Genomic DNA, 12,129 nt, shown 5'->3' on the forward strand with positions numbered 1-12,129 from the left:
TGTGTGTGTGTGTGTGTGTGTGTGTGTGTGTGTGTGTGTGTGTGTGTCTGTGTGTGTGTGTGAGTGTGTGTGTGTGTAGTTAATAGTTTTTCAGTCGAGTCATAATTATTGTGTGTGATCAGCCAGTCAGTAATAATTTTCTTACATTTCGCTCTGCATAAGGGGTAGACATTAAGAATACTGTTAATCTTATTATATAAATAGCCTCCCAAAAAACAGAAATGACGCTGTGCACAACTAGTGGAAACTGTAGTCGAAGGGCAGACAGTGTATTTACGCCGAACAGTGTTTATTTTGTCAGAGTCGAAGGAGATTTGAGTGTGTTTGGTTAAAGCCGTGTGAAGGATAAACAGCTGACGTACTGAAAGAGTTATAGATAAGAGTTTCGCTTTCCACCCGGCGCACGACTTGCTCGTCCGATACTTGTTATTATAAGTAATCTCAGTACAGAGTACAAAAACAAAACCGACCTCAAAAGTACGTGGAATTACATAAAATGATATACGGCATTTTGCTTTGGGGTACTGCCGCCGATATCAATAGAATCTTTGTCCTGCAGAAACGTGCGGTTAGGGCAATTTACAATCCGGGCTCCAGAGTATCTTTGAGAGGTAAGTTTAAGGAAATTAACATTCTTACACTAGCCTCACAGTACATTTATTAAAATGTAATTTATGTTAATAGGAATAGTAATTTCTTTAACACTAATACGAGGAGTAAAAATAAACTAGCTGTTCTTTCACGAGGTTTAAAACTGTAGTGAAACAAAAACTTTATACTAATGGTTGTTATACAACTTCTGCGTACTTAGATGACAAAAATCCGTGGTAGTAGGGTTACTATTGCTACACTTACTAAACTGGCGTTTAGCTCTTGGAGGTAGTCTCGATCTCTGATGTTTTACAAATGTTATTTACAAAGAGCAACCCTACTAGAGTTCCTTTGCTCATTCTTCTCAGGGGAATCTGCCTTACGAATGAGCGGTAGAGTTTAACCATTGTGACGATTTCAAGTGTAATAATGCTTACCTATGAAATAAAGATTATTTTAAATTTGAATTTATAATTACCAAGTTTTATTAAAATCGGTTACCGGAAAGTGCGCAAACCCGGATTCATCCCCTAGTTCGCCACTATACGGGACTTGACACAGGAGATAATAAAAATCGGTTCTCACTACTTAAAGTATATTGAGATGGAAAAACGCCTTGAGTGGACATAAGTTGACAACTCCAAGAAGTCTGTAATTTCACCAACACCCTTACCTTTCAAAACCGGAACGCAGTAATGCTGACATTACTGCTTGGCGGCGGAAATAGGCAAGGTGGCTGTACTTCCCTGGACAAACACTTTCACAAAGAGCTCTACTGTTAATAAAAATTGTGTGTGTGTGTGTGTGTGTGTGTGTGTGTGTGTGTGTTTATGCGAATGAGTGAGAATGTGCGTGGGTGCATTTTAGAACTGTTTAAGATCTTACCGCACCGTTGCTCGCAAGTTAGCAGGGGCTCTTATAGGGCCCTTGCGCACTAGCCCAGAACTCGCGTTACCAGCCGCCGTGTCGCGCTTCTTGTAATATTGGGCATAGTTGTTTATACCACGGTAAATCTGAAACAGATATCAGAAGCTGTATTAAACTATATCAGACTGGTAGCTGTAAAAACTTTCATAGGTTCGGACAGGTGGTGCTACTTTAAAAAAGGTGTTTCAGGCTAATTACCGGAGGAGGAGCGGGAAAAACTGTTTTGCTAGATAAACCAGTAGTGTAAGTATGTTAAGAGGGAGCAGAGGAAAAACTCCTAATCTTCGATTTGATTTTAGAGGGGTATATCCACTTCAAAGTTAAAAATAAAATATTGTACGAGTAACTACACAATATATTCAAGCATAGACACTAATCAGAAACATAAAACAATAAAGTTTCCTCGATAGATAAAAATCACGAAATGACCTCTAATTTTCACATATTTTCGATTTATCCTCGAAATGCTACAGGTTATTAGGACAAAAATTTGATAATTAATTATATTTATGCATGATCGACAACTGTCATTACGGATTTTTTTTTAATCCCTTTAGTTTTAGAGTTATTCCGCTAAAACGAATTTGGTACTTTTAATGCGCAAAATTCAACATCTCCTGTCGCATGTCACGCGAACTTCAGGCATATATTTGTTTCACAAATTTGGGCGGAGCCATCGTCAAAACTTTTTTGGCATGAGAGCTTAATAAATAGTTATAAGAGGGTGTTTTTGGGGTTGGCCGTGCATGTATTGCACTAAGGCGTATATCAGCTGTGTTGCACTAGAGCATGGTCCATCTATGCACTCGCTGCAACAACACGGTGTTGAGTTTTGGGGACGAGCCGCCGACTCGGAGCGCGGCCTTAGAATCAAACCAAGGGCAGTACGGGCCATTGCAAGAGTGTCACAGAATGCATCAGCAATACCTCTTTTCCGGATCATGAAAATACTAACGGTCCCAAGGATGATGTGTTTTCAGGCAGCTTTATATGCCAGAGACCACTTGGAGGAGAACTCCAGACTCGGGAGATGGATATGCGTACGCATCGCGGTATGAGGGCCGGCTGCGGGCTATCATCATCAAAATATCTAAACTAGTGCATGTGATGGTGCCAGCAGTCTACAACCGGTTGCCAGATAACGTGGCTTGTTGAGCAATCACTTCTACACGTTTGATTAGAGTATTGTGTGATGCTATTCATTGTTAGTAATTTGACGTAATTGTAACGTACTTCGTTTCAATTCATGTTGAACAAAAAGTACACAAACAAGTCACTGGCCCGACCATAAGTGGTTTAGTGATGGCCAATTGCAATGCCAACTACAAATCGATTAATTAATTAATTGAATCTATTTGTTCAATTAAGTCATACTAATGGTTTTCCTTATTTAACGTATACAAGCATATTTAATAAATATATTTCCGAAATCTTCATTTTAAATCCTCCTTCAAATCCTTACACTTTACACTAAGATACTTGTTCGATTGCGATTGAAATATTCGATTTATGAATCGATTACGAGAACTTTAATTGAAAAAACCGAATGTTTTTTTCATACAGCACTATGCAACCATAGACAAGTCATAGTTGTATAGATGAAAAATAACCTCACTTTTGGACCAGTGGTGCCAGATTAGGCGATTTTTCGATATTTAGGCTACTTAATAAAATGTCTGGGGAAATACAAACTTCATTGGGGATTTTGCGGGGAATGGAGTTTCAAAACAACTCATTTGGAGGTTTTTTCTACGTATGGGGAATTGGAGGCATAAGAGAATTCATATTCCCCAATTCCCTGCAGCAAGCAAAATTGCTTTCCTTGATTATCAGGGATTTTATGGCTTAGTTGAATATCGGTTACTTAGCATCCATAATTAGCGAATTAATTTCGCAAAAGTCTGGCAACACTGTTTTGTACTACCATTTTTCAAATACGATTTTACAATGCTATTCAAATGAATATTGTTGGAATAAATATAATCTCAGTACAGAGTACTAAAAAAACCAACCTCAAAAGTACGTGGAATTACGTCTATTTGCTAAGTTTTATTGAAATATCCCCTAGTTCGCCACTATACAGGACTTGACGCTGGAGATAATAAAAATCGGTTCTCACTACGAAACTACTCAAAGTATATTGAGAGAAAAACGCTTTGAATTGGAGAAATAGCAAAATCAACTATTAAAGTAATTACTCCTAAATTAAAGTTAGGCGCTATTTATAAAAATGAATCTTCATGCGTGAACAGCCACCCTTCGAGGTGGATGATTTTCTTCAAAATGAAATGGGACCACTATGGAAGTACCCCCTTTCCAACAAAAAAAGAATAATGAGAATCGGTTCAAAAAAGAACACAGTAGAATTGAGAACCTCCTCCTTTTTTAAAAACGGGTAAAAAGTGATGAGATATCAAGTCGAAATCTTGGAAACATACGTGAAAGTGTTACTTATTCCATTATATTTTTAGATAAATTATATATTTATTATTAGATAAATATGGATAAATATTTTTAATCGCGGTTTATTATTTATACTTAGTAAAACAAAGTATATTTATAAGTTTAACTGTAAATATTGATACAATTTAGTAGCATGTATGTGTAGTATATTGCTTGTTATACCTTTTTTCTATATGCAGTGATAAAAATAATTCTTTTAAGTAGTACAGTAAATCCCTGTATTTTTGCGTGAACCTTATTATTATTTAATTAATTAATTAAGTCTTCATTGGAAATACTTAAACGGTAATTAATTCTAATACGTAGGAAATTCAATTCAAAATCACTTGGCCACTATTTTGCCAAAGACTAAATTCGCTACCGAATAATTTGCATGAGTGCGAAAGAGACGGAGATAGCCACTAAGGAGAATTGTAAACATTTATTTTTTATATTATGTGTTTTAATTAATAGACTTTGAGTGTGAAATGTGAAAGAGAATTCCTAGGCTATTTCAAGTCCAAATATGACTTTATTTAGTACGGAGTAGACCCCAAGACCATAAAGTTGGGTCGCACTTTATTAATGCAGGATAGGTCAGCTCAAGGGTTACACTTAATTTGATAACTTTCTGTCAGTCGAGTCGAGTCTATACCAGTTCTATATACATAGTTCATATACAAGTTCTATGTTGATAAAAGTTTAGGTGAGTATGTAGCAATTTGTTTACATTCCTACCGCAGTTAGTGAGATGTTATCGACTCGAAAAACTTAAGTACTTATGTTTTATGTAACAGTATTGTTACATAAAACATTGGCAAAGTGAGAAGTATGAATTCTATTATAAAAAACACAAAAAATAAATATCCATGTTTTAGGATAAATACTCAGTAAAAACGGATATTTATCGGGTAAAAACCCATCTCTAGAACAGGCTGTAATTGATAATATTTTTATTTGTATTTTTAGTTTTTTATTATTGTTATTTAATGAATTATCATTAAGATTTAAGTATCGTATTAATTATTTCTTGTGAATCAATTTAATAATTCGTTATTGTTAAATTTTTGTGACTTATAGCTTTTTTGTTCTCAATAAATGACAATGACTATTTACATTGCCCAGACAGCGATTGGCGGGAGTTGTTATTTGTGTTTTATATATATATAGGCCGAGGCTTGTCCCCTATGGAATACAGATCATTTACATGATCGTTAGATCATATTACCTTGTCGTCAGCTTGTCCCTGCAGCTCCTCGTTCACCTTTTGTGCTTTCTCGAAGATGGCCTGTGCATCTTTATCATGTTCTGTGTCCATCTGGTATGTCGCTGTTGCATTTTCGCGCTGCTGTTGCACTGACAGGGTTGTTCGGGACGAATTTGGCTGGAAAAATGAACAGAATATCGTTATAATCTTGCAGGCCAGTAGAGATGGCCATAACGGCTACATGTCAATAATTAACTACACTGCTATGTTATTTTCCATCACACTTGCTTGTAAATAGCATGATTGCATGCGCCACCATGCAATCATACTATATGTCTATAATACCCCAAATGAAACACTCGGGCGTTTTTCTTCCCATTACAGGCCCAGTCGGTAAAGACATTTTAATTTGTAGCACAACATACTTCCTTACATAGCTCAGGTTCAAGTTCAAGTAAGGAGGTTACTTAAGTTTAAAATTAAAACATTCGCTTGATATTGCTCTTAAAGAGCTCAAAAAATCTACTGACCTTAGGACAGCAACTAGCGCTTACTACGCGTATGCTTATGCCTGGCTTAGCTATGGCGTTGCATTGTGAAGCAACAGCACTGACGCAAAAAAAGTTTTTGTGTTACAGAAGAAATGTATCCGCATACTCGCTAATATAGACTCATTTACAAGCTGTTAATCGTATTTCATTAAATATCATATCTTGACTTTACCATGTATATATATTTTACAAATGTGTCTTATTGTCAAGAATAATTTAAATGCATATCCTCTACATTGTCGTTCAGTAAAATTAAGACCCAAATGCAGACTAGCAACAACAGTTTCAAAATTACAAATGGTCCACTTGGGGCCATATTCGATGTCAATTAAAATTTATAACGCACTCCCTCACTTTGTAAAACCGATAAATAGCGTAAAAATGTTCCAAAATCAACTTAGTAAACATCTGTCTCAAAAATGCTACTATTCATTGCAAGATTTTTTTAATGACAAGGAAAATTGTTCATAACGTCATAAAAAAGGAATTTTGATATGTTAACTATATTTATAAAAAATATGACATAATTATGTAATTTAATAAAATGACAAATGTTATTACTATTATTATATAATTCTAGAATAATTTGACGATTAATTTTTTTGAAATACTTAGACTTCAATTTGACATTCATTTTCCAATTAATTCATTGACTTTTCAGAAAATATTTTGTTTAGATTTAATTATCATTATAATGACATTTTAATTAATGGTAATAAAATGTGTATTTAAAAAATTGACATTGCTACGCCCTTACAGGGTACATGTTTGATACTGTAAACTACTATAAGAACTATTATGTAACAACATGTTTTGCAATAAACGCTATTATTATTATTATTCTTGTATTTTTTTATTGAATGTCAGAATGTTTCATCGTCATTACATTAAATTATTTTTTTGTGAAATTACTCCACTAGTTTGTTATAATTGTTAATGCAAAGATCGAAAAAATAATAATTCGAGCTGGCTGGTTTCGAACCAGCATCTTCTTTTTTTGCTTAAAGGCGCTACCTTTTAGATTTCGCCTGTATCGAGTTTTCCGCTTAGTAATTTTAAGGGCTTCTGTAAACTCTGCTATTTAGTGAGTATTGTGAGAGCACAATGTGATATAAACAATACATTCTTATTAGGTTTTAAAGTTGCAGAGCTGTTGAATTACCTGAAAGGGACAGAGAACAATATATATATAGACAAATGTTAGTAGGTAAGTATGTTAGGCAGGACGAACAAATTATAATTTTATGTTGTTGCTGGTTATATAATTATGTCAAAAAAAGACTTAAAACCGTATTAAAATTTGTGGGTTTAGAAATGAATGAGGGGAGGATATCGTACAAGGAGACGGGGTACTTGTTGCAATTGAAGAAAATGTGATCCGGAGCTCCTTCGTCCAGCCCGTATTCGTACAGCGAGCTGTCCCAGCATCTTCGAACAAACCGTGGCAGATGCTATGCCAACTAAGAAGAAATAGATTTGTCATAGATGGTTCTTACTCATTCTTCTCAGGAGAATGTGTCTTAGGACAGAGAACAAAAAATAAAAAGAATGGACATTCTCCGTCCCTCCCTAACTTTAGATACGGCACCACACCCCGCACATTGATGGTCCCATTGACTGAACGACAACAACGTTGTGCGAGCCGTTTTCGCGCTAAGACGGCTATGATATTTGAATATAGTTTTCATTTATTCATTACCAAACTTGTACATTAATATATAACATCATTATACGTTACTATTTATAATGGTCGTGAATTTGCTAGCTGTTTACCATCTAAACTAGATAAAGAGAGGAATTTCTTTAATTTTCCAAAAGATTAAACAAAGTAAGTAGAAAACAACTTATCTGAGACTCAATCAGTTATTGTTTTCTTCATTAATTTAGTGCAGAGTAACATATAATACAGATTTATTATATCAATGTAGTGAGACGCCATAACGTCGTGAGCTAGTAGACAAAGGTTCTAGAATTTTCAAATGTGTATTGCTGATAAATATTACATAGTGAATATAAATAATTATTAACTAGGTAATTATAAACTTGGACATGCAATTTCAAATACCTTGGTTTCCTTATTTAAAGTGCATGTCCAAAATATAACATTTTAAGTGCTTTTAATATATTTTTTAAATAAATCTTGAATATTATCGAGTTTGTAGGTTTTCGAGATTGTTACACATAGGAAATGAAACTATTTATATAACTACACATTCAATGAAGTTTGGCAAACCCCAGGTCCTTGCATAAGAAATCCGTTATCTACACAGGATGCTGCGAGAGGCCATTGAAATTAAAAAACAACCTAATTTTAACAGGGAAGATGGTTTCTCCGTACCACCAGTTTGGGATCCAGTATTTCCTCTAATGAAAAATCCCAAACAGACATAGACTGCAGTACTAATTAAAATGTTTTAGTTTATTCTAATCTATATTATTAATTAATAATAAATTGACCTTAATAAAAATTCATTCAATAAAATAATTTGTAAAACTTAATGTAGCGTAAATTGGAATGTTTTCTTTGTAAAATTAAAAATAAGGTATTTAATTAATAACTATTGTAACTATAGTGAAAAAATAGGGTGGTTTGCATTAATATTAGACATAACTGGTTGAAGACTGTACCACCTTAGTCAACTGTGCCCATGGGACCTGTAAAGGGCCCAAACGTCGGTTTGTTTGAAAAAACAAATACACACAACTGAAATCCGGAAAAATAGTTTCATTTTCCTTGAATATTATTCTAGTTAGTGAATTAATGAAAAATATAGTATTATATCGACATAAATAATAGGGGTTAAAGTATGAAATTGCCGATTTGTACTGAAAATCTAAATTGTTTATTTTTTAAATTTTTAACAAATTTATTTAATCAAAATAGTTGCCATTATTATCTATACATTGCTGCCATCTAATGGGAAGGTTATTAATGCCTTTGCGATAGAACTCCGACGATCTAGACTGCACAAACTGTGTGAAAGCATTTTGTACTGCCTCCTGGGAAGAAAACTTCTTGTCACGTAGATAATTGTCCAAATCACGAAAAAAATGGTAGTCCGTTGGAGCAAGGTCTGGTGAATACGGAGGATGACGAATGGTTTCTAACTGCAGTTCCTGAAGGGTCAAAATGGTTTCTCGTGCTGTGTGAGGTCTCGCGTTGTCGTGGAGCAATAATGGTGAAGATCGATTCATGAGTCGGGGCTGTTTTACTGCTAGTTTTGTCAACATGGTTCGGAGTTCGGCACAATAGACATCTGCCGTTATTGCTTGACCAGATCGGAGAAAACTATAGTGAATAACACCATGCTGAGACCACCAAACAGTTACCATTACCTTTTTATTGGTAAGTTTTGCTTTAGGACACTGTTGTGGCATTTGACCTGGGGTCAGCCATTGCATTTTTCTTTTCCGGTTATCATAAAGAATCCACTTTTCATCACATGTTACAATTCGATCCAATATTCCTTTATTTCTGTACCGGTTCAACAAGGCAACACAAGTTTCAACACGCGTTTCTTTCTGCAGATCAGTCAAATCATGAGGCACCCATTTTTCGTATTTTTTTATTTTATTGATTTGACGCAAGTGAGTCAATATTGTGGGTAAGGTAACGTTAAGCCATGCCGCTAATTCCTGGGTAGTTTGACTAGGATCGGCTTCCACTATCTCTCTTAATTCATCGTTATTCACCTGTGTGGGCGGTCTTCCTCGTGGCTCGTTCTTTAAGGCGAAATTTCCATCACGAAAGCGTTTAAACCAAAATCGCACGGTGCGTTCATTAGTAGACCCCTCTCCAAACGCAGCATTGATATTGCGGGCTGTTTCTGCCGCGTTAGTTCCGCGTCGGAACTCGTATTCAAAAATCACTCGAATTTTCGCAGTATCCATCTTTCTTGTCTAAATTGAATAACAAAAACAATTGAAAGTCGATATTCAAATGTTTCAAATTAAAAAAAAAAAAATCACAGAAACCATTTGAAAAAAGTTTCATTCGAAAACCTCAAACCATGAAGATTCTATGAAAATTCAAAGAACCTATTGCAATAAAACGGCAATTTCATACTTTAACCCCTAATATATTTAAAATATTTTTAATTAGATTATCTTGTTTTTAATAGTTACTTTTCTTTAATAATAATATTGTATTGTATTAATTGTACTTATTTATATTATTTCTGTTATGGCTTATTTTGAGTTATTATATTTTTTTCTAAATTTCGTTAGATCAACTAGTTTACTTTTTTTCTGTTGTGTCCACATTTGCAGGCCGTGGCGACCTTTAATTGAGGCAGAATTTAGTACAAATCTCTGTATCACTATTTCAACTTTATTATATTTAATTCATGTCTTGTTGGTTGTCTTAAAATAAATAAATAAATAAAATAAAAAAAACAAAACAAAGCTGTTCCAAATTAAAAAAATATTAATATGATTGTAATTTGGTTTTACTTAAGTCTTATTTGTAGAAGTGGCCAGTTTCGTTTCTAACAAAAAATTTTCATTTAAAATGTGTGGTAAAAGATTTTTTGCGATTTCTGCCATTTCGAGTACTCTTACACAGTTGGTCCCGTAGAGTCTATTGATCCTTACCAGAGACCGGATCGAATGGCATAAAAATTTTTTTTGTAAAAATTGCCTTTTCTCTTGCTGACTGTACCATTTTTTCAAAATCTGTGAATGCCAATCAAAATATCTTCAAAATTCATAGATAGACTTCTAGGACCGTTTTCCTGTAACTACAACGATTAAGGTAGCTGGCCTTGCTGCCCCGTCTCAAATTTACACCCTGTATATATATATGTATAAAGCTACAAATTCTGACTCACTTAGAAAATTAGAACGCATACTTCTCGATACGGTGGAAAAAAGATATTTATACCGTTGTACGCGGATAGGCTCCAAGGCAAAGAATCAAATATGAGAAGACCTGAATATGGAAAATGTAAACGAGTGATCAACGACCAGCAAAAACTATAATACATGGAGGGATTTTTGTGCACTTTTATATTATGAGGTGTATCTCACACCTTGGTCAATTTCTGTAGAAAGTACAAAATGTTCGAAATTCAAATAAACAAGATGGCCGCCATAAAAATTTCGAAGCCTTCTATCACGGAAACTATTACATACAGGTAGGAGGTGCTGGAAGAAATTTCATAGAAAGTTATAGTGGTCAACTGCCTGTGTAAAAAAAAAATTCAAGATGGCGAATCCAAAATGGCGGCCGAAGAAAAACTTGCTTCGATGCGGTTGAAAATTGACATGCGGCGGTCTTTAGGAGTCCTTAATCATAATTTGAGGTCAAAAGTTTATGGCTGCCATGATGATATGATGATTTTTCGTTAAAAATAGCTGCCGAAAGAGACTCGCTCTGTTTCAGCTAAAAATTGGCATGTGGAGGCCTCTAGAAGTGCCAGATAATAATTTGTGCTCGAAATTGTTCTGATCCCTTTGAAAGTCGTCTCTAGGAGTGCTTGCTAATATTTTGTGATCAACATTAGCTTATTGCCATTTTTCAATATGGCTGCCATAGAAGTGTTTTTTGGCGGCAGATGAAAATGTGTCTTAGTCAATTGTTTTGACTATAAGAAAAGGGGATGTTCTAATTCCAATGTATCTTTTGAGTGTGTATAACGCGGCATTTGTGAATAGATTTTGAAAAGACGGTACCTCAGTAAAGGTCCCGTTTAAATTTAAAGAAAATATTCTACCTCTAAGGGTGGCAAACTAGTGGATGAATTTGATAGACTTTTTTAATTAAAAAGTTATCATTTGGATATAGTTATGCAAACTACAACCAACTCACAAAATGTCACTTTCGATATAATTAGATTTTTGTAAAAACAGTGTGAAGAAATAAATAGGTAAGTTATTTGAGACAAACAACGTGAGTTATGTGTAGCATTGAGAATAAAATAGGGAAACTATTATATTATATAGCAATAAATGGAAAACATTATGTATCTTTTTATATAATTAACGAGAACCATGTTGTAGTTTTCGTAATGAAAACGCGAAAGATCTACTGTACTTTAGTACACGTGACGTGGATTTATTTAGCATATTTAAAAAAATACATTATATGCAGTTAAGCAGCATGGTTCTTTTTAGCTATTAAAAAGTTACTTGTTTAGCATTGGTACCCTGAAGGACTTTTATTTTCTCCGTTTTGGTTTGGTATATTGCCAGGATATTTTGTGAGCGGGTAAAGGACACGTCTGGTGTTCCACCTAAATACATAACTCAATTTCACTCGAGGTGTGCGTTGGTTCTTGTTTGCATAACTATGTACATTTATGTATTGAGATTTTTTTGGAAAATAATTCCCCTTCTTTTATTATGAATATAAGTATAAAGATTGAACACACAGAAAAATTTCGTCGATCCGGTGGGACTTGAGCCCACAAC

General features: G+C 34.4%; 1 protein-coding gene across 1 annotated transcript in view; it reads right to left on the reverse strand.

The window, feature by feature from the left end:
* Positions 1 to 5,707, reverse strand: part of LOC113238991 (RING finger protein 113A) — an 11,572-nt gene extending 5,865 nt beyond the window's left edge. The window contains exons 1-2 of the mRNA XM_026475861.1: positions 5,189 to 5,707; positions 1,477 to 1,604 (exon numbers count right to left, since the gene is read on the reverse strand). Coding sequence (XP_026331646.1) covers positions 1,477 to 1,604; positions 5,189 to 5,278 — 218 coding nt within the window. The 5' untranslated portion in view covers positions 5,279 to 5,707. The remainder of the gene's footprint in view (positions 1 to 1,476; positions 1,605 to 5,188) is intronic.
* Positions 5,708 to 12,129: the final 6,422 nt, after the last annotated feature.

The sequence above is a fragment of the Hyposmocoma kahamanoa genome, unplaced genomic scaffold, assembly GCF_003589595.1.
Source record: "Hyposmocoma kahamanoa isolate Upper Pololo Valley unplaced genomic scaffold, ASM358959v1 99019, whole genome shotgun sequence".
Lineage (NCBI taxonomy): Eukaryota > Metazoa > Arthropoda > Insecta > Lepidoptera > Cosmopterigidae > Hyposmocoma > Hyposmocoma kahamanoa.